General features: G+C 40.1%; 1 protein-coding gene across 5 annotated transcripts in view; it reads left to right on the top strand.

Moving 5' to 3' along the window:
* The window catches only part of DIAPH3 (diaphanous related formin 3), a 394,284-nt gene that overhangs the window by 68,993 nt on the left and 303,522 nt on the right, over nt 1–21,769 (top strand). For all 5 annotated transcript variants that reach the window (XM_033949909.1, XM_033949907.1, XM_033949908.1 and 2 more), the window contains one exon: nt 195–305. In XM_033949909.1, the coding sequence (XP_033805800.1) occupies nt 195–305 (111 nt within the window). The remainder of the gene's footprint in view (nt 1–194; nt 306–21,769) is intronic.

The raw sequence follows: 21,769 nt of genomic DNA, 5'->3' as shown, positions 1-21,769 counted from the left end.
AGTTGCTACTTGTGCATCTTGGGGTAGAGTTCAGCTTGTCTGCATAGTTTAAAACATACTTTATTCCTTTGTTGCAGTTTTGAACTACATTGCAAACAATAGATATGGAACCTTTTAGTTATGCCCTTTTAACAGTGAAATATATTGAAAAAGAAAAAATACTGTAGTTTAATTTTGAGTGTTTTCTATTATAGGTGTCTTGTATGCAGCTCATCAATGCTCTTGTTACATTTCCTGATGATTTGGATTTCAGACTTCACATAAGAAATGAATTTATGCGCTGTGGACTGAAAGAGATATTGCCAGTAAGTGCCCTGTAGTCACTCTGTAAATTAATATTTAAATTAAACTACCTAGAAAAGAATGCAAGTTTTTATATAAAGCCTACTAATCTAATTTATTACTGGTGTACCTGAGGGGGATTGCATATTTTGATAAATGAAAAAGAAATGCATAACAGCAGTTTTAAAGTTCCTGAGATAGTAACTTTTTCATAAGAAAAATGATATCATTTTTTACGAATAAAATTGTTTTGATAAAAAATTTGGTTTTATTGCTGTTGTAGAAATCTTATAAAAAAAAATCAATAAGCCATCCATTATGTGAAAAACAATTTGTAAATTTAAAGGCAGTTCCTCCCCCCCCCCCATTATTGACAGCAAAGTGTGAAATCAGAAATGTCAAACACAGTGTAACTACTTTGCCTTTGCTTAAAGTGCTCATTTCTAGGCTATTAAGGCATTCATATGTTTCAATAAGCCTTTAAACGTTCTTACCAGTGTGTGGAATTAATTCAGGAATTTTATTGGTATGTAAATAATCAGAGATTAAATGTTTCAGCTTTATTTTCCAGATTTTCTTGCAAATGTTTACATTACGACCAGCATCTATCCATTATTATTCATTTTGTTACTACAGGTAGTAGTCAACTTACGACTGCAATCGGTTCCGACTGATAGGTCGTAAGTTGATTCATTTGTAAATCGACCTATGTTAATACAGTACTGTACTAACTATTTTTTACCCCTCCCCCATACCTTTTCCCTGGTGGTCTAGCGGTGTATCCTGCCTGAGCCCCTCCTGCCGATATCAGAAGCCAGCAGCGCACCCAGGCTGGCATGCGCAGGAGCGAGCTTTTAGAACTTCCGCCCTGCGCCGCTGACTTAAACACTGCCGTAAGTTCTCACTTTTATAAGAACCACAAGTCCCATGAGAACTTATGGCAGTGTTTCAGTCAGTGGCAAAGGGCGGAGCAGGAGTTCTAAAAGCTCGCTGGCTTCTGACATCGGCAGGAGGGGCTCAGGCAGCATTCACCACTGGACCATCAGGGAAAAGGTATGCGGGGAGGGGTAAAAAATACTGTACAGTACTATAATTGGTATGGGCTGGGGAAACGCGTCGTAAACTCAAACGGTTGCATGTCGCATAGGTCGCAAGTCGACGACTACCTGTATAGTTCCCATCTGGCCTAGCTCACACAGAGCATCATTTACTTTGTTAGCATTTGCTGTTGATGATATGTTATATCTGTCTTAGAACCCCTTGCATTGTCATTAGGAAATAAAGGAAAAAGGGGGCGTGGCTTGGACACGCATGAAGGAGGTCGGTTAACAGAAGAGCTCCGTATAAAAAGTCCTTGAAAGAATAAAAAAGTCGCAAAAATTTGAAGAATTAAGATTAAATTTATGATAAAAATAAACTCGATGGCATCAGGAAAGCAAAATAAAAACGACTTCGCAGTCTCTGGAAGCAGCAAGAGAGCAAAGCCCGAACAAGAGACAGGATCCAAAACAGCAGATCCAGAAGTAATGAAAGAACTTAAAGAAATAAAACAAATGCTTTCAATTCTCACAAAAAAAGTTACAGAATTAACAGATGATGTTTCAACATTAAATAAAAAGATGGATCTAATCGAATTAAAATCTAACGATTTAGAAGAAAGAATGATAACTGTGGAAGAAGAAATTCTCAACACAAAAACTGAAAAAAAGAAAATTGAAACACTTACTAAAGAACTGGAGGATTACTCGAATCGTGAGAGAAGAAGCAATGTTTGTCTGATAGGTTTACCGGAAGGAGCAGAAAAGGGGAATCCGGTGACCTTTATAGAAAACTTATTACCAAAACTACTTCCTCTACAAACTAAATATTCCATAGAGATTGAAAGAGCACATAGAGTGCCAACAAAGAGGTCAGAAAAGCATCAAGGACCGAGGCCACTGATATTTAAACTACTACGCCACCAACAGGTTATGGAAATTTTTCATCTTGCAAAACAGAATAAAGGTTTACAATATCAAGATGCCCGTATTCACTTTGTCCCGGATTTTGCAAAAAGCACAGCAATTAAAAGAAAGAAACTGCTGGATTTGAGACCACAACTACGTGAACTGGGAGCAAAATTTGGTCTTGTATACCCAGCAAATATGAAAGTAACCATAGCAAACAAAACTTTAACCTTTGATAATGCTGAAGAGCTACAAAAATATATACTAAACCAGGAAATGCCAATGTCATCTTAATTTTCTTTATTTTATTATAATTCAAATATTTTGAATGTCAAGTTTGAATGTCTTATAATATAAACAGGTAGGGGAAATGATATGTTTTTCATTGTATTAAGAAGAGCTAATATCACCTGGTATTTTTTGAAATTATTGATTGAATATAATAAGTATTTAGCAGATGAAAAACAGTATAGAATGTTATTGACTCTGTTCAAAAAATTCCTTCAACGATCTTTTTACTAGAAATATGGATAGACTATACATTCTAGAATGGAATGATTCTTCAAATGATAAATTAACATATAAGTATACAAGATCTTAGATAAAAGTAATATAGTTTTTAAACAAGGAAGAATATAATATTTATTAGATAATAAATAAGAACTTAAATATAAAAACGAGATATAAGCCCTTAATTGGTTTTAGAAAGTTAATAAATAAATTAAATATTGATATTAATACTAACAAATGATGTTATGAGCAGATCCTAAATACTATTATGTGATTGAATCATGGTCCAGAGCTTTCTTCCTATGGAATGTATGTAAGAATGAATGAAGATGTATGTATATATAACCCACTTCTCAGAAGAAAATACAGGAAGAATAAACCTATTAAAAATCCTTTCTCTGATTCAATGGAACTACAAATCCCAGAAGTCCTTGCAAAGGAAATACATGTAAAGAATAACTCTTAAAACCGGATGAACTATGAATAAATATGAATAAATAAACTACTAGACTTGATAATAAAGGATAAAGGATTACATCGGATGAAAGATCACAAAATAAACTAAAATTAGATCGTCGCTGGAACCGGAACTTATTCGGAACTAACAAACTATTGAAAAGAAATGAATAATACTCTGGATATAAAAAATACGAAGAAGAAGAAAGGAAGAAAAAATAATATTTACTTGGATGAATAAAGATAATGGAATGACACATCTTTAACTTTGATATATCTTAAAAATGAAACTAGGAAATATGTTATATGAATGAGGTATGACTCAATATAATGAAGGAAGGAAGCTCTGGAACGGGAAAAAAAATCACATAGTACAAGTAGCACACATATGTGAAACATTGTTTATTTTCCAAAGAAATGAAATATCTCATTATATAATATATAAGTTTAAAAGAAATATAAGGATCTAGAATATATTCATAAATTTATATATTACTTTAAAATATTATAAAGAAATAGAATTAGAAAATATAAAGGTGATATATATGAATTAAAAAAAAAATTTACAATATTTTTCATATAATTTGAATTAATAAGATATACTAATAGTTATAAAATATGAAAATGATACAGAAAATAATATTTGAAAAGATTAAATTTAACATTGAGAAAAAAAAAAAAGGGCAAAAATGTTTAAATATTATATGGATTGTTAATGTTATTTAGTAATATTTGATATATTTGTGACTTATATCTGAATCTTAACAGGAAATGGACTTTTATGGAGTGATTTGATACCTGACCTAAGATGCGTGTTGCCAAGCATACACAGTTAATATTGGGGGGGAAGGGAGGGGAGGGAGGGAAGAGGGGAAGAAAGAGAATGGGGAAAATATATTATTACAATGTGTGGATATCTGAAAATAATAATCATATGATTTCATGTCAAATTTTAATTACAAAAGTAAATGGATATTAAAATTTTTTCAATTAATATCAATGGCTTAAATCATCCTATAAAAAGAAAAAAATTATTAGGTTTTCTCCATAAGCAAAACGCAGATATTTATTTCCTACAAGAGACACACCTTTCGGACACTGAATCTAGGAAGCTAACAGAAGGATGGATATCAAAATGTTTTTATTCACCGGCAATAGGGAAGAAAGCAGGGGTAGCGATAATAATAAATAAGAAATGCAAAGCTGATTTTAAATTAATAAATTCTGACTCTTCAGGAAGATGGATACATATTAAAATGGATCTGGGAAATACAACCCTGGATTTATTTAATCTTTATGCTCCTAATTCGAACCAAATGGAGTTTTTTAATCAAATTCAACAGATATTACTACCACTGGCTACTTCTAACTTAGTAGTAGCTGGAGATTTCAATGCTGTAATGGATCCAATTGTGGACAAGAAACCAAGTAAAATCATAAAATCTTTAGGACTAGATAATTTAATACAATCTTGTAATTTAATAGATATATGGCGTATCCTTCATTTTAATGATCGAGAATATTCTTTTTGTTCTCAGGTCCATAAATCTTTTTCAAGAATTGATTATATATTTGTAACTAATAACATAGCGCAGCGTGTATCAAAAGCAGTTATAGATCCAATTATAATTTCAGATCATGCTGGTGTGTGGATTAACCTTAAGAATTATAATATTGATCAATTTAATTCAATATGGAGATTTAATAATGATTTATTAGCAGATTCGAAATTCTTAGAAGATCTTAAAGTAAAAATGCAAGAATTCTTTCAACTTAATTCTTCAGATGACATTAATATAGAAATTTTATGGGATGCTTTTAAAGCAACAATGAGAGGAAATATTATTTCTTATTCAGCTTTTATTAAAAAACAACTTAAAAAACAATATGAAGATATGGAAAAACAAATTAAATTATTAGAAAATAAATTAATTAAAAAATGGGAAAACAATACATTACAAGAGTTGTTAAAAGTAAAAGTTAAATATAATGAGATTTCCTCTCAATACGTGAGAAAAGACATTTTCAATAAACAAGTACAATATTATGGCAATTCAAATAAAGCGGGAAAGTTATTAGCAAATTTTCTTAAAGCAAAGAAAAGAAAATCCAAGATTATTGCAATAAAAGATATACAAGGTAACACACATACCAGCACAAAAGATATTATAACACAATTTCTTGATTTTTATAAAGAATTATACACTTCTAATTCTTATAAAAATAAAGAACAAGAAGGATTAACATTCTTAAATTCCTTTCTTGGACCTAATATTCCGGATCATATAAAAGGAAGTTTAGAAGATCCTATATCTTTAAAAGAAATAGAAACAGCATTGAAGTTTCTTAGAGTTGGATCCGCTCCAGGTGGAGATGGGTATACTGTTGAATTTTATAAATCATTTCAAAATATCATTTTACCACATCTGTTAAATTTATATCAATATCAAATAAAGAATGAAAATATTTCAGGTACTATGGCAGAATCGATAATTATAGTCTTACCAAAACCAAACAAAGATCCTACTCTGGTTTCAAATTACAGGCCTATTTCGTTATTAAATGTGGATAATAAGTTAATGGCTAAAGTATTAGCACTTAGATTGGCAAAAGCTCTTCCTTTCATTATAGATGTACATCAAACAGGATTTATTGCTAAAAGACATTCATCAAATAATACTAGACTAGCATTCCACTCATTAAATTTAGCAAAAAATATAAATGATCCAGCTTTTCTATTATCTTTAGATGCAGAAAAAGCTTTTGATAGAGTGGAATGGAATTTTATGTATCAAGCTTTACAATGGTTTGGTATAGGCTCCGGTTTTATTAAAATGATCCAGACATTGTATAGCTCTCCTGGTGCAAGATTATATATTAATAATAATTTATCAACTAGATTTAATTTGCATAGGGGAGTTAGACAAGGATGCCCTTTGTCTCCATTACTTTTTGATATTGTCCTAGAACCTTTATTAATCGCAATAAATAAGACTAAGGAGATAAAGGGTATCACGTTTTCCAACTAGGAATTTAAACTTTCTGCATATGCAGATGATATTTTATTATATTTAAGAGAACCGGATACTACTATTCCATGTATACTTAATTTATTAGAGAAATTCGGCACTTTTTCTGGATATAAAATTAATTGGAGCAAATCTGAAGTCCTCCCAATTAATGTTCATTGTACGAAAGGACTATTTGACCCATATTCATTTATTTGGAAAGAAGATGGAATAAAATACTTAGGAATTATGATCAAAAATACAATTGAAGACACAGTCAAAGAGAATGAAAAACTTTTATTGAAAAAAATAACAGAAATGTGTGAGCAATGGAATCCATTACATCTTTCTTGGTGGGGAAGAATTCAAACAATTAAAATGATGGTATTGCCTGTAGTTTGTTATCAAATGAGTATGATACCAATATTTTTTCAGGGGTCATTTTATAAAAAACTTAAACAATATTCTTACAAAATTTGTTTGGTTTGGGAAAAGACCAAGAATCGCTTTAGTATCATTACAAAGACCAATTGTGGAAGGGGGGGTAAATTTTCCAAATTTTTATAGGTATCATCAAGCCTATATTTTAAGACAGGGTATGTATTGGATCCTCCCAGATCTCATGGAAAATGTACCAGATTGGCTGTATTTAGAATGGCAACTCCTGTTCCCTTTATATCCAGAACATCTAATTACCATAACAATGCCTAGGAGATATAAAGATAACATGAGATACATAAGTAACCTATCACCAGAACCAATAGCTAAATCTCTAAATCAATCAATATGGGTAAACTCCAGGATCAGAATTGGCGGATTTAAAATCGTCTGGAAACAATGGATAAATGCAGGAATAAGAACATTGAATGATGTCATATCAGAAGGTTCCTTGCTTAGTTTTTCACAATTGCAAAATAAATTTGGACTAAATAAAACACAATATTTTAAATGGATGCAATTGAAGCAAGCCATTCAGGTAGGGTTCCCTGAATGGAAAGATCTTAATACCCAATATAATTTGCAAGTTTTATGTTTCCAGGCGGATTTCTTGGGACACCAAGCCGCAAAATGGTATAAATTAATATATGGATTTCTAAATAAAAAAAAGAAAACTGGACTTAGGGATATTTGGAGCATTGAGATTGGACAGACAATTTCTGCATCTCAATGGCCAAGATTCTGGTCCTGGAGATTAAGATTAACAAAGTCAGCATCTATGAGTCAAACATGGATATTTTTATTACATAGAGTGTTATGGACCCCGACGCGCTTGCAAAAAATAGATAATACTAGATCTAATAGATGCTGGCATTGTAAAATAGAAGTAGGGACATTAGATCATTTAATTTTTTTTTGTCCTTGCATAAAAGCCTTTTGGAATTTAATTTGGCCCCAAATTAACATATTACTAGAAAATCATATTGGTCTCTCATATGATACCATATTATTTGGTACTGCAATGAGAACACAAAGTCCAATATCAGCAAACAATAACAAATTGCTTTTAATATTGACAGGAGTTGCCATGCAGCAAATCACACAAAATTGGAAGGATTATACCAAGCTAAATTATACATTCTGGTGGAACTCGGTGTGTCACATTTATAAAATGGAGAAAATATTGGCATTACAACAAGGAAATATAAAAAATTTTAAGAAAATATGGGATCCATTGACAAAATATTCTAAAGATCAGATATCTTAACACATTGATAATAATAATATAGGGTTAGGGAGAGAAATATAGAAATTACTATGAGAAAAAATGAAAAAACAAATAACAGGGGAAAGGGATTCAATATATATGATATGATATTGTACATACAACTATAATTATTATAAATTAAATATTATGCTATTCATTTATTGTAAGAATGAAAATTTTATAAATAAAAATTTAAAAAAAAAAGGAAAAGGAGATATGATTTGTTATACCACCTTTCTGTGGTTAGATTCAAAGTGGTTTAGATTTTATCCTAGGACAAGCAGGCAGCATATTCTCACATGTGGGTGACGTCATCCATGGAGCCTGGTATGGACAGCGTTAAAAGTGCACTGTCAATTTAAGTTTTGGTTTTTTTTTTTAGTCACGGTTTGTTTATTAAGATTTTAAGTTTACAATGCATGGTAAAGAATGAACATACATAATGAACAGCTGGAAACATGCTGATCAGAGTACAAGTAACACTAAAAGGTACACAGTAAATAAGATTGCATAACAATAAATTCCATGGGACAACAAATGCATAGCCCAGATTTAGGCTAGAAAAACCTCCTAACAGCAAATATAAGCATGAAAAAGGCAATGATACAAAAGAGAGGAGAAGAAAGGGAAGAGAAATAGAAGGAAAGAAAAAGAAATAGATAAGAGTGGTCAGTTCAGGAGGAAGAGATGGAGTGCAAGTAAGATTTCAACAATGACCATTTCACCTGAAAGGAAGAAAATCTATCAAAAGATTTAGCTAAATAAGCTTCAGTTCTGTAAGTGAGGCATACAAGATTCCACCATTGAGAGTAGGAGGCCTTGGATAGGTCCTTCCAGCAGGTAAGTAAGATTTTTAAAGCCAAGGAGAGTAAAAGATCAAACAGACAAAAATTTGGGTCAGAAATCAGAGTGGATACCTCAAAGGATTTCAGTAGGAGCATCTGGTAGGTTAAGGGTATATTGATATGAAAGATGGAACAAATGGTGTCCCAGGTAGAGGTCCAGTATGAAATAATTGCTGGACAGGAAAATAGAAGGTGTTTGAGGGAACCTATGTCAGATTGACAAGTCCAGCAGAGGTCTGAATAAGAGGCATTAATTTTATGTGATTTGACTGGGGTCCATATTGCTCTATGTAGTAGGAAGACCATGTGCTGGAGATTTGAAGCTGAGCGGGAAGTGTGGAAAGTGGAGTGATAAACATGGGACCAGGCTTCCTCTGAGATGGAGATCCCAAGGTCCATCTCCCAGGGAGTCTGTAAAGCGGATAGCGATATAGGAAGTAGAGACTTGATAAGTTTGTAAAAGTGTGAAGCGGTGTGGCCCAGGGCTAGAAATTGTCGAGAGAAGGTATATAAGGAGGGAGCCGAGCGAAAAGATACAGGGAAGAGGCCAGATTTTTTAAGTGATGATCTTAGCTGAAGCCATTGATAGAAGTGGGAAGCGTGGATAGAAAAAGATTCCATTAAATCATTAAATGTGAAAAAGGTTCTGTTAGGGTGACTTATCGAACCCAAGTCCCAAATGTCATGATTAAACCAATGGGGCCAGGAGACAGGTTTTTTATCAATGGTGATGTGCTTATTATACCACAGGGGACAATAGGAGGAGAGATGCCAGGGGATATCAAGGCGGGAGTCGAGTTCAGTGAGGACTTTATGAGTTATCGAGAGAATAGGATTTTTGAGGTGATCAAGGAAGCTCGCAGTGCCCATCAGGCGGAGAAGGGGAAGAGGTTTCACAAGGGACGTTTCTAAACGTAACCAGTTGGGTATGTCCGACAAGGAAGGAGAGGAGAACCACTCTGCTCCCTGTCTTAATAGAAAGGCTTTATGATAACAGTAGAGATCTGGAAAGTTGACACCGCCCTGGTGTGTGGGGGCTTTCAGCTTACAAAGCGCAATTCTATGAGGTTTGTCATGCCAGAGGAATCTCGCCATTTTGGATTCCAGCTGTTTGTATAGAGAAGGTGGAAAAAGGAGGGGAAACATATTGAAGATGTATGTGAGCTTTGGTACCACCATCATTTTTAAAGTGTCTAATCGGCCCCACCATGAGAGCTGTAAGGGAGACCAGGAAGAGAGAATGGAGGAGAGCTGAGTGAAGAGTTTGGAAGAGATTAGTTGTATAGTCGAGCAGATGTCTCTACCAAATGTGAGTCCTAAGTATTTAATCCCGTCTGAAACCCAGGAAAAAGGCTGAGAGGAGATAGTAAAAGGGAGACAGGAATCGTTTAAAGGCATAATTTCAGTTTTGTCCCAGTTAATTTTGTATCCGGAGATCAAGGAAAAAGAAGAAATTAACTGTATCAAGGAAGACAAGGAGGGTTCAGGATCTGAAAGATATAGCAAGATATCGTCTGCATAGGCAGAGATCTTGAATTCAATACCTGCTATTGAGATACCCTTTATGGTGGATGAGGTTCTGATGGCTACAAGGAGGGGTTCCAAGGCTAAATTAAATAAGAGGGGGGATATAGGACAGCCTTGACGGGTCCCTCTGTGTAGAGTAAAGGAGGAGGAAGCTTCGTCGTTCACAATCAGTTTAGCAGTGGGACTATTGTAAAGAAGAGATAACATATGAACGAAAGGAGGAGGAATACCAAATTTAGATAAAACAGTAAACAGATAGTTCCACTCCACTCTATCGAACGCTTTTTCAGCATCAAGAGAGACAATGGCTTTAGGGCTAGTGTCCGATAGAGTGGAGTGGAGTACATGGCATAATAATCTAGTATTATCCGCTCCATAGCGACCCTTCATAAAGCCCACCTGATCCCTGTGGATCAGATGAGGCATAACTTTTTCTAATCGAAATACCAAGAGTTTAGCAAAAATTTTGTAGTCCAGGTTTAGGAGTGAAATTGGTCGATAGTTCTTCACAAGTTGAGGGTCTCTGTTTGGTTTCGGTATAACAATGATGTTTGCTTCTAGGAACCGACGGAGTCCATAAGGGTTAGACAGTAAGTTCTGGAAGTAAGAAAGCAGGTGTGGAGATAGGAGATCTGAGAATGTCTTGAAAAATTCTGAGGTTAAGCCGTCTGGACCCGGAGCTTTGGCTGAGGGCAAAGAGGAGATGGCACGAAGGACTTCCTCAGAGGAAAGTGGTTGTTGAAGAGACTGCTGTTGGGATTCGAACAGAGTGGGCAGATTCAGTGAGCGAAGAAAGTCTGGAATAGAGTTGGCAGATGAGGAGGTTTCAGATGAGTAAAGATCTTCATAGAAGGTTTGGAATTCTTTTAGAATGTCTTTGGTAGAGGTGTGAAGGAGGCCAGTAGAGGATTTAATATGAGTGACCCTGTGTTTGGAGTGCTTGCCTTTAAGGAATGTAGCCAGTAGACGACCAGATTTGTTGGCAGAGGAGTAATATGTAGCAGATCGACGAAAGATGGAAGCTGAGGCAAGCGAGCTGAAGATTTCATTATATTGAAATTTAAGAAGTTGCAATTTTTTATAAGTGGAAGGGTCATGGCGGTGATAGAGCTGAGACTCATAAGAGTGGATCTCTGATTCCAGTTGAAGAATGGTGGATTTGCGTTTTTTGAGTTGAAAGGCAGAGTAACTGATCACTTCTCCCCTGAGCCAAGCTTTGTAAGATTCCCAGACAAGGGAGAAGTCTGTAACTGAAGAAAGATTTATGTCAAAAAATGATTGAGATTCCTTCTTAATGTGGGAGAGAAAGTCCTCATCATGAAGGAGAAAGTTATTCATTCTCCATTGTCGAAAGGAAGAGGGAACAGACCATTGGATTGTACAAGAAACAGCTGCGTGATCTGAAACGGTGATGTCGTGGATTCGTGAAGAAGAGACAAGATTCAGAATGTCTTTGGATCCTAGAATGTAGTCAATCCTGGAGTGAGATTGATGGGGAGCAGAGTAGAAAGTATAATCTTTGGTGGTTGGGTGAAAAATTCTCCATATGTCAGACCATCCATATAAGTCCATTAACTTGTGAACTGCAGTGCGGACTCCCAGCTTAGCAGGGCGGCAAGTAGAAGATCTATCTATGAATGGGTCGATGGGAAAGTTGAAGTCCCCAGTGAAAATGATGTGAGATGTTAAAGAGACGGAGCTCGCAGTCTGGAAAGAATGAAAGAAAGAAGGGTCATCAGCATTGGGGGCATAAATGTTGAAGATGTTTAAAGGTTGACCCTCTATTGAACCTTCAACGAGGGACCATCGGCCGCTGGGATCGTATTTATGAGAGGAAAGTTGAAAATTAAGGGATTTCTTCATCAGGGTGATAACACCATGTTTTTTACCCTGAGCCGGTGCAGCAAAACAGTGTTGGACCCAGCCCCCTGACATTTTCTGTGCTTCCTCTAAGGAAAGATGAGTCTCTTGTAGTAGACAGATATCCGCTTCTAAGTGTTTAAAGTAGTGTAGGATCTTTTTCCGTTTTATGGGGCTGTTAATCCCATTGACGTTAAGAGAGACTAGGTGAATTTTAACCATTTATTTTAGCAGTGAAGGATGAAATCCAGGAGCAACTGAAGACATTTAGGTGAAACCATGGTAAGATGGAAAGAAGATGACCACTCCGTGCAGGCAGAACGAGGAGGGGGAAGGAAAAGAAAGTAGCAGGATCATGCTTACAGCAAACCAGAACAGAGTAATAAACGAAGCTCCATAGATGGGGTCGCATGTTATCAAGAGGAGCTCAGCAGGCCGCTCCTCAGCCTGCCTCATGGTGAACATTGAAGCAGAAGAAACTGGAACACAGCCCTCTAGAGCGGTAAAGAGGACAAATAGGATTGATCAGTCAGGTCATTGCTCCCACATATTCATCGAGGTATTTTTGAAGGTCCGCTGGCGAGTCAAAGTTCTTAGTGGAGTTATGGTAAGTCACCCGCATCCGGGCCGGGTAGAAGAGTCCATATTGCGCTCCAATACTTTTTAGTTGAGGCCGCATGGACAGGAAAGCCTTTCGCTTTTGAGCAGTAGTTTTTGAAACATCAGGAACAAACGTGATCCGTTTTCCATCCACAGATAAATTAGAGGTAGACTTTGCGGATTGCAAAATTTGGAGAGCATGTGGGAAACGTAAAAGCTTCATAACAATGGGTCTCGGAGGCCTGGATGCTGAGGGGGGGCCCCGAGGGGACCCTGTGTGCTCGCTCGATCTCCAGAGGGGGAGAGAACTGAATCTTTAACATTTTTGGGATGAAAGAATGTAAGAATTCCAGCATATCTTTCCCCTCTGAGGACTCCGGTAAGCCAAGAAGGCGCACATTGCTCCTACGCATACGGTTAGAAATGTCTTCAAGATCCGTTTGTAAAGATGAAATTTTGAGCAAGTCTCTTTGTACAGCTAGGTATTGGGCGTCATGTGCTGTTAAACGTTCCTCTGCTAATTCAATGCGGGCGTTTTGCTGCTTTAATTGAGTCATTATATTGGCCATTTCAGTCTTGATGTCGGCAGTAGCAGCAAGATTCTCCTGCATCAATTCACGGAGAACTTGCAGGTCTTGTGAAATGGAGGCGCTGTGATCCGCGACCGCGTGGGCGGCTGAGGCCTTAGCTGGAGACGGCGGCTCATGCTTGGAGCGTTTAGAGGCGGAGTGCGGCGGAGCGGGGCTCGCAGGCAGGGTAGAGTCTGACTTACTGGGCTTAGAAGACATTCCGGTAAGTGCAGGCTGCGACGTGGGACCTGAATACGCGCTCGGAGGAGCTGTGGAGGCACTTAATAGGCAGGGCTGAAGCGGAGCAGAATCGCTAAGCAGCCATCTTGAATGCGGGCACGCGACGCCCCCCGTCAATTTAAGTTTTAAGAAATTTTGCACCTGCCCGCACCATGCATACACGAGTTGTCTTCTAACCCAATGTTGGCTCACAGTTCCTCAGTTTTTTATTCTCCGCGGAGCAAAGAAGTGTGTTTCTGGACTTCATCTGGTTGGCGTGCCTTTGACCCGCATTTGTTTCTAATCCAGGCCTTTGGCCTTTGTTTTCAATTTATTTTATCTATATCTATATCTAGCTAGCTATATAAAATAATAATAAAATTTAATTTATTTTTCCCTCACTTAGGCTCCTGCCCTTATTGCCTTCGAGGGAGTAAATAGGCAGATAGACAAGGGTGACCCGTTTGACATTTAAGCAGGGTAATCTGACCTAAGCGCGTCCTAAAGTGACAGTTCCATCTGGGGTGCCACTTGAGCAGCTAGCCCTGCTCTTAGGTGTGCAGGAATAATGACAATGATGCAAATATTTCCAACCAGATATTGTTTTTATTAATTTTCATTACAACTTTCAGAAAGCATTTGCATCAGGGGGTCATTCCAGACGCACAAAATATGGCTTTATCCCAGGACAAGCAGGCAGCATATTCTTAACTGATGGGCGACGACACCGACGGAGCCCCGGTACGGACAATTTTAGAGTGATTGCACTCTAAGAACTTAGAAAGTTCTAGTTAGGCCGCATCGCGCATGCGCGAGTGCCTTCCCGCCCAACGGAGGCGCGCGGTCCCCAGTTTCTTAGTTTCCGCGGAGCTAAGAAGAAACGTTTTTTTCAACAGCCATTGAAAGATTTTTTTCTTGCCTTCCCGCTCGCGCGTTTTGTTCTTGGAAGCTTTTCTTCCTTTTTTTCTTTCTTTGTTTCGTTTTTTCCTTTAAAAAAAAATTAAAAAAAAACCTAAATTTTTCTTCTTTTTCGGGTTCGCCCCGGCAGGGCCTGTTGCCACATTCAAAGCCTCCGCCTTCGATTTAGCGGAGGCCGCCTATACCTTCATGCCCCCTCAGCCAGGATTTAAAAAGTGCCAACGGTGTGCGCGCACCATCTCGTTGACCGACCCACACAATTGGTGTCTCCAGTGCCTGGGTCCGGATCATAGGGCTTCCACCTGCACCCGTTGTGCTACTCTTGAAAAGCGACAGATCCAGCATCTGTTCGGTGCCGCGATGGCTGATACCTCGGCATCCACACTGACGTAGGTGGCTTCTAAACCGGCACCCACTTCGTCGACGCCGCATGACATCGCTCCGGCGTCGCACCCTTCAGGTAAGCTGGCTAAGAAGCCTTCCTCCCTGGAGCGCCCTCCGGTCGCTGTGGCAGAGAGTCCAGTCCTGCCGACCTTGTGGCGCCCCCGCAAACGCTCCGCCCCTATAGAGGTGAGTGCATCCTCCTCGGCCTCCTCATCCTCTGGGTGTCGAGTGGCACCGCAGGTACCGCAGAAAAAGAAAGCGATACCGGTGCCTTCCTTAGACGACCGTATTGCGGCTGTCCTGCAAGTCCAACTTAAAGAGCAATTACAGCAGCTTCTTCCTGCTCTGTTGGCACCGAACCTTCCAGTTCCGGTGTGGTCTGAGCCACCGGTACCGGCCGTGGAGCAGCCACTATTGTCGGCTTCCACTCAATCGGTACCGGTCCATTCTGCCTCTTCGGTCTCCATGCCAGTCTTGTCTGCGGAACTGAGAGGCCTCCATCATGCTGTTCAAATGACCGAACCCGCACTGTTATCTGATCACTCCCGGCACCGGCAACCTATTACTTCCCCGGGTACCACCTCTGTGCGATCCAGGAAGTCGGTGCGCAAAACCCGGCATACTGAACCTTCGACACCGGACTCCCGGGGTCGCAGTTCTCAGGTACGGGACCCTGATCTGTGGGATGATTCTGAAGAGCCTTTGCTATCTGAGGATGAGGTTTCTTCAGCTGAAGAAGATCCCTCTCTGCGGGAACCTTCTTCTAAACCTGAACATTCCTCCTTTACATCTTTTTTAAAAGAGGTGTGTGAGTCTCTTTCTATTCCTTTGGAGGCTGAATCTAAAAGGTCTAAAGCATTTCTTGAAGCCTTGGACTTTGATCACCCTTCCAAGGACTTTCTCAAATTGCCCCTACATGATATTTTAAGAGAGACTTTCTATAAAAACTTGGAGACACCTTTGACCATCCCTGGTGCTCCTCGCAAATTAGACACTTTATACAAGGTGATTCCTATTCCAGGCTTTGACAAGCCTCAACTCCCGCATGAGTCCTTGCTTGTGGAATCCACTCTAAAAAAGACTGCGGGCTCTAGTGTCTATGCCTCGGTCCCTCCTGACAGAGAGGGTAAGGCCATGGGTAAGTTTGGCAAGCATCTCTATCAAAATGCTATGCTAGCCAATCACTCAGGTAATTATTCCTTTCATTTCTCTTTGTACCTGAAGCATCTTATCCAACAACTTTCTTCCTTTGAGAAATATCTCCCCGATCGAAAGCTTACCTTATTTCACCAATACACTTCTAGTTTGTTACAGCTTCGCAAGTTCATGGTACGTTCAATTTACGACACCTTCGAACTCACTTCTAGGGCTACGGCGATGGCTGTTGCTATGAGACGTCTGGCTTGGCTTAGAGTCTCTGAACTTGATGTCAACCACCAGGACCGCCTTGCCAATGCTCTGTGCTTAGGCGACGAGTTGTTTGGTGACTCTATGGATTCTACCACTCAAAAGCTGTCTGCGCATGAGACTCGGTGGGATACTCTGCTGAAGAACAAGAAGAAGCCTCCACCTTCTCGTCTTTTCGCCAGCAGTCCTCCTACCAACGTCGCTACTCTGCTCGTCCTCTTCCTCCTGCTCAGCAGCAACCTCGGCGTCAACGCCAACAACCTCGGGCTCAACAACAGCAATCAGTAAAACCGTCTGCACCACCTAAGCCCACTCAAGTTTCAAGTTTATTAGCATTTTTTGAATCGCCTATCAAAATATCTAGGCGATGTACACTCTAAAAGCCACAGATAGTGGTTTCACATATATTTTTGACATAATACAGACAATTTAAAACAATTTTAGAGAACGACCATTACAATACATTTGGGGTTAAGGAATGATATAAGTAGGCAGGGAAGAAGGGGAAAGTTACATCATTTTTATATATTGATATTTACATAAAGGGAAAACACAATGGGAACAAGGGGAATTAGAAAGTACAATATTTGTATTAAGAAGTATAAAAAATTATGCGTGTTATAATATGTGTTCAAATGCATCTTGAAATAAGAAAGTTTTTAAAAATCTTTTAAATGTATGTAAATCTTTTTCTATTTTTATGTAGTTAGGTAATGAGTTCCATAATGTGGGAGCCATAACGGAGAATATTTCATTTCTTCTTATGCCAATGATTTTTAAGGAGGGGATAGATAATAAATTTGAAGTAGATGAACGTAACGAACGTACTGAATTATATGGAATGAGCATTTTAGAAATAAATTGTGGTTCATTGAAGGTCAGTGTTTTATGTATTAAAAGTATAATTTTGAAAGTAATACGATGGGAAATGGGCAACCAGTGTGATTTAACCAACAGTGGAGTGACGTGATCATATTTTTTAGCTTTATGGATTAATTTTATTGCGGTATTTTGAATTATCTGGAGTCAACCCGTTTGACTTTCTTCTCCAGGACTTAGCCAGTCTTCCTCCGTCCTCTCTTCTGCCCCAGCCTATCAGAGGACGTCTCTCCATTTTCCTCAGCCGTTGGGAACTCATCACTTCAGATCAGTGGGTTCTAAACATCATTCGCCATGGCTATTCTCTCAATTTCCAAACTCTTCCCTCCCACAGTCCTCCAAAAGAGTCTACTTTGAACACCTCTCAGTCATCTCTACATCTTCGGGAGGTTCAATCCCTTCTTCTGAACGCCATAGAAGAAATTCCTCTAGATCAGAAGGGGCAGGGATTTTACTCCTGTTATTTTCTAGTCCCCCAAAAAACCGGAGACCTCAGACCCATATTAGATCTCAGGGATCTCAACAAATGTTTGGTCAAAGAGAAGTTCAAAATGCTCTCTCTAGCCACACTGTATCCTCTTCTCTCTCAGGATGACTGGCTATGCTCCCTCGATCTAAAAGAAGCCTACACTCACATACCGATCAATCTGACCTCTAGGCAGTACCTCCGGTTCATGATCAATCACTGCCATTACCAGTACCTGGTGTTACCCTTCGGTCTCGCCTCCTCTCCCAGGGTATTCACAAAATGTCTCATTGTGGTGGCCGCTTTTCTACGGTCTCACCATCTCCAGGTCTTTCCTTACCTGGACGACTGGTTAATCAAGGCTCCTTCGGCTCAGGAAGTGGCTTTGGCTACCAACCAGACCATCCTATTTCTCCAAATTCTGGGGTTCGAAATCAACCTGCCCAAGTCTCATCTCATCCCCACTCAACGACTCCAATTCATTGGAGCAATTCTGGACACTGTTCTCATGAGGGTTTTTCTTCCATCCAACCACCTTCAGACCCTTCTTCATCTCTGTCAGCAGGTGCTCCCACAGCTTTCTATCTCTGCGAAGCAAATGATGATTCTCTTGGGTCACATGGCCTCGACAGTTCATGTCACCCCCTTCGCTCATCTTCACCTGCGTACCCCTCAATGGACCCTAGCTACCCAATGGTCCCAGGCGACGGATCCTTGTTCGCGACATATATCTGTGACATTGTCTCTTCGACAGTCTCTGCAATGGTGGTTGAAATCTTCAAATCTCTCCAGAGGTCTTCTGTTCCATCTGCCTCCTCATCATCTAGTCATCACCACAGACGCGTCCCCATATGCCTGGGGAGCTCACTTGAACGATCTTCAAACTCAGGGTCTTTGGACTGCCCAGGAAAAGAAACACCATATCAATTTCCTGGAACTCAGAGTGATGTTTTATGCCCTCAAGGCTTTTCAGCATCTCCTCTTTCCTCTAGTACTACTGCTTTGCACAGACAATCAAGTTGCAATGTACTACATCAACAAACAGGGTGGCACGGGCTCTCGCCTGTTATGTCAGGAGGCTCAAAAGATTTGGTCTTGGGCGACAGCTCGCCAGTTATTTCTGGAAGAGCAGAATTCCTTAGCAGACAAGCTCAGCAGAATTCTCTAACCTCACGAATGGACTCTCGATCCCTTGACTCTTCAGACCATTTTCGCTCAATGGGGCACTCCGCAGGTGGACCTTTTTGCTGCTCCTCACAATCATCAACTGCCCCAATTTTGCTCCATACTCTACTCCCCTCATCGTCTGGTACCAGATGCATTTCTCCTGGATTGGACCAATCTATTCCTTTATGCCTTTCCCCCTCTACCTCTCATGTTATGAACCTTATTCAAGCTCAAGAGGGAAAAAGCCACCATGATTCTCATCGCTCCACGGTGGCCCAGGCAACATTGGTTCTCCCTTCTTCTTCAACTCAGTTCCAGGGAGCCCATACATCTTCCAGTGTTTCCTTCTCTGCTTCCTCAGCATCAGCAGTCCCTTCTACATCCCAACTTACAGTCTCTGCACCTGACAGCTTGGTATCTCTCGGGCTGAGTTCGTCTCACCCTCTTCTCTCTCAGCCTGTCCGTTCTATTCTTGATGCTTCCAGGAAGCCGGCCACTCTTCAATGTTACCAACAGGAGTGGACCAGGTTTTCTTCCTGGTGCTCTCGGCATCATCATGATCCAACTTCACTAGCAGTAGAACTTGTGTTGGATTATCTTCTTTCTTTGTCTAACTCTGGTCTCAAGTCTACTTCTATCAGAGTCCACCTCAGTGCCATTACTGCTTTTCATGAGCCTGTTCACGGAAAACCTCTCACAGCTCATCCTTTAGTTTCTAGATTCATGCAGGGGCTTTTCAATGTGAAACCACCTCTCAAGCCCCCGCCTGTTGTCTGGGATCTTAATGTGGTTCTTTCCGCCTTAATGAAGCCTCCGTTCAAACCATTGGCCAAAGCTCATCTCAAATTTCTCACTTGGAAAGTCATCTTTCTTATTGCTCTCACCTCTGCCAGGAGGGTCAGTGAGTTGCATGCACTAGTTGCAGATCCACCTTTCACTGTCTTTCACCATGTCTTTCACTTTCTACGTACACATCCAAAGTTTCTCCCTAAGGTTGTCTCTGCCTTTCACCTTAACCAGTCCATGGTAGTACTTGTATTCTTCCTGAAACCTCATTCTCATCCTGGGAAACAGGCTTTGCATTCTTTGGACTGTAAGCGTGCCTTGGCTTATTATTTGGAGCGCACTAAACCTCACCGCTCCTCTTCTCAACTTTTTCTATCTTTTGATCCCAATAAATTGGGTCGTCCTGTTTCTAAACGTACGCTATCCAATTGGCTAGCTGCTTGCATCTCGTTCTGTTATGCTCAGACCGGACTGACACTGGAAGGTTCTGTCACGGCCCACAGGGTACGAGCTATAGAAACATAGAAACATAGAAAGATGACGGCAGAAAAGGGCCACAGCCCACCAAGTCTGCCCACTCCACTGACCAACCTCATTAAGTCTGAGTGCTAATGACCTAGTTCCTTAACTCGACCCTCGTAGGGATCCCACGTGAATGTCCCATTTATTCTTAAAGTCAAGCACGCTGGTGGCCTCGATCACCTGCTCCGGAAGTTTGTTCCAGTGATCCACCACCCTTTCTGTGAAGAAATACTTCCTGGTATCACCACTAAATTTCCTTCCTCTGAGTTTGAGCGGGTGCCCCCTTGTGACCGAGGGTCCCTTGGGAAAGAAAATGTCATTTTCCACCTCGACACGACCTATGACGTACTTAAATGTCTCAATCATGTCACCCCTTTCGCTGTGCTCCTCTAGAATATAGAGTATGAACTGAGGACCAAGTAGCAGCCTTGCAGATTTCCTCAATAGGGGTTGATCTGAGGTAAGCTACAGAGGTCATTTTCCACCTCGACACGACCTATGACATACTTAAATGTCTCAATCATGTCACCCCTTTCCCTGTGCTCCTCTAGAATATAGAGCTGCAATTTGCCCAGTCTTTCTTCGTATGAGAGACCCTTGAGTCCGGAGACCATCCTAGTGGCCATCCGCTGGACCGACTCAGCTCGAAGCACATCTTTACGGTAATGTGGCCTCCAGAATTGCACACAGTATTCCAGATGAGGTCTCACCATGGTTCTGTAAAGTGGCATTATGACTTCAGGTTTGCGGCTGACGAAGCTTCTATTGATACATCCCATCATTTGCCTTGCCTTGGATGAGGCCTTCTCTACTTGTTTGGCAGCCTTCATGTCTGCACTGATGATTACTCCCAAGTCCCGTTCTTCTGAAGTCCGGGACTTGGGAGTAATCATCAGTGCAGACATGAAGGCTGCCAAACAAGTAGAGAAGGCCTCATCCAAGGAAAGGCAAATGATGGGATGTATCAATAGAAGCTTCGTCAGCCGCAAACCTGAAGTCATAATGCCACTTTACAGAACCATGGTGAGACCTCATCTGGAATACTGTGTGCAATTCTGGAGGCCACATTACCGTAAAGATGTGCTTCGAGCTGAGTCGGTCCAGCGGATGGCCACTAGGATGGTCTCCGGACTCAAGGGTCTCTCATACGAAGAAAGACTGGGCAAATTGCAGCTCTATATTCTAGAGGAGCACAGGGAAAGGGGTGACATGATTGAGACATTTAAGTATGTCATAGGTCGTGTCGAGGTGGAAAATGACCTCTGTAGCTTACCTCAGATCAACCCCTATTGAGGAAATCTGCAAGGCTGCTACTTGGTCCTCAGTTCATACTTTTACGTCTTATTATTGTCTGGATTCATTCTCCAGACGGGATGGTCACTTCGGCCAATCTGTTTTACAAAATTTATTCTCCTAATGGCCAACCTTCCCTCCATCCCTCTTTTTGTTAGCTTGGAGGTCGCCCATCAGTTAAGAATATGCTGCCTGCTTGTCCTGGGATAAAGCAAAGTTACTTACCGTAACAGGTGTTATTCTTGGACAGCAGGCAGATATTCCTACGTCCCACCCTCCTCCCCGGGTTGGCTTCTTAGCTGGCTTATCTTAACTGGGGACCGCGCGCCTCCGTCGGGCGGGAAGGCACTCGCGTATGCGCGGTGTGGCCTAACTAGAACTTTCTAAGTTCTTAGAGTGCAATCACTCTAAAATTGTCCG

Source organism: Geotrypetes seraphini, chromosome 6 (assembly GCF_902459505.1).
Source record: "Geotrypetes seraphini chromosome 6, aGeoSer1.1, whole genome shotgun sequence".
Taxonomy (NCBI): Eukaryota; Metazoa; Chordata; class Amphibia; order Gymnophiona; family Dermophiidae; genus Geotrypetes; species Geotrypetes seraphini.
This window is presented reverse-complemented; position numbering and strand designations above follow the sequence as displayed.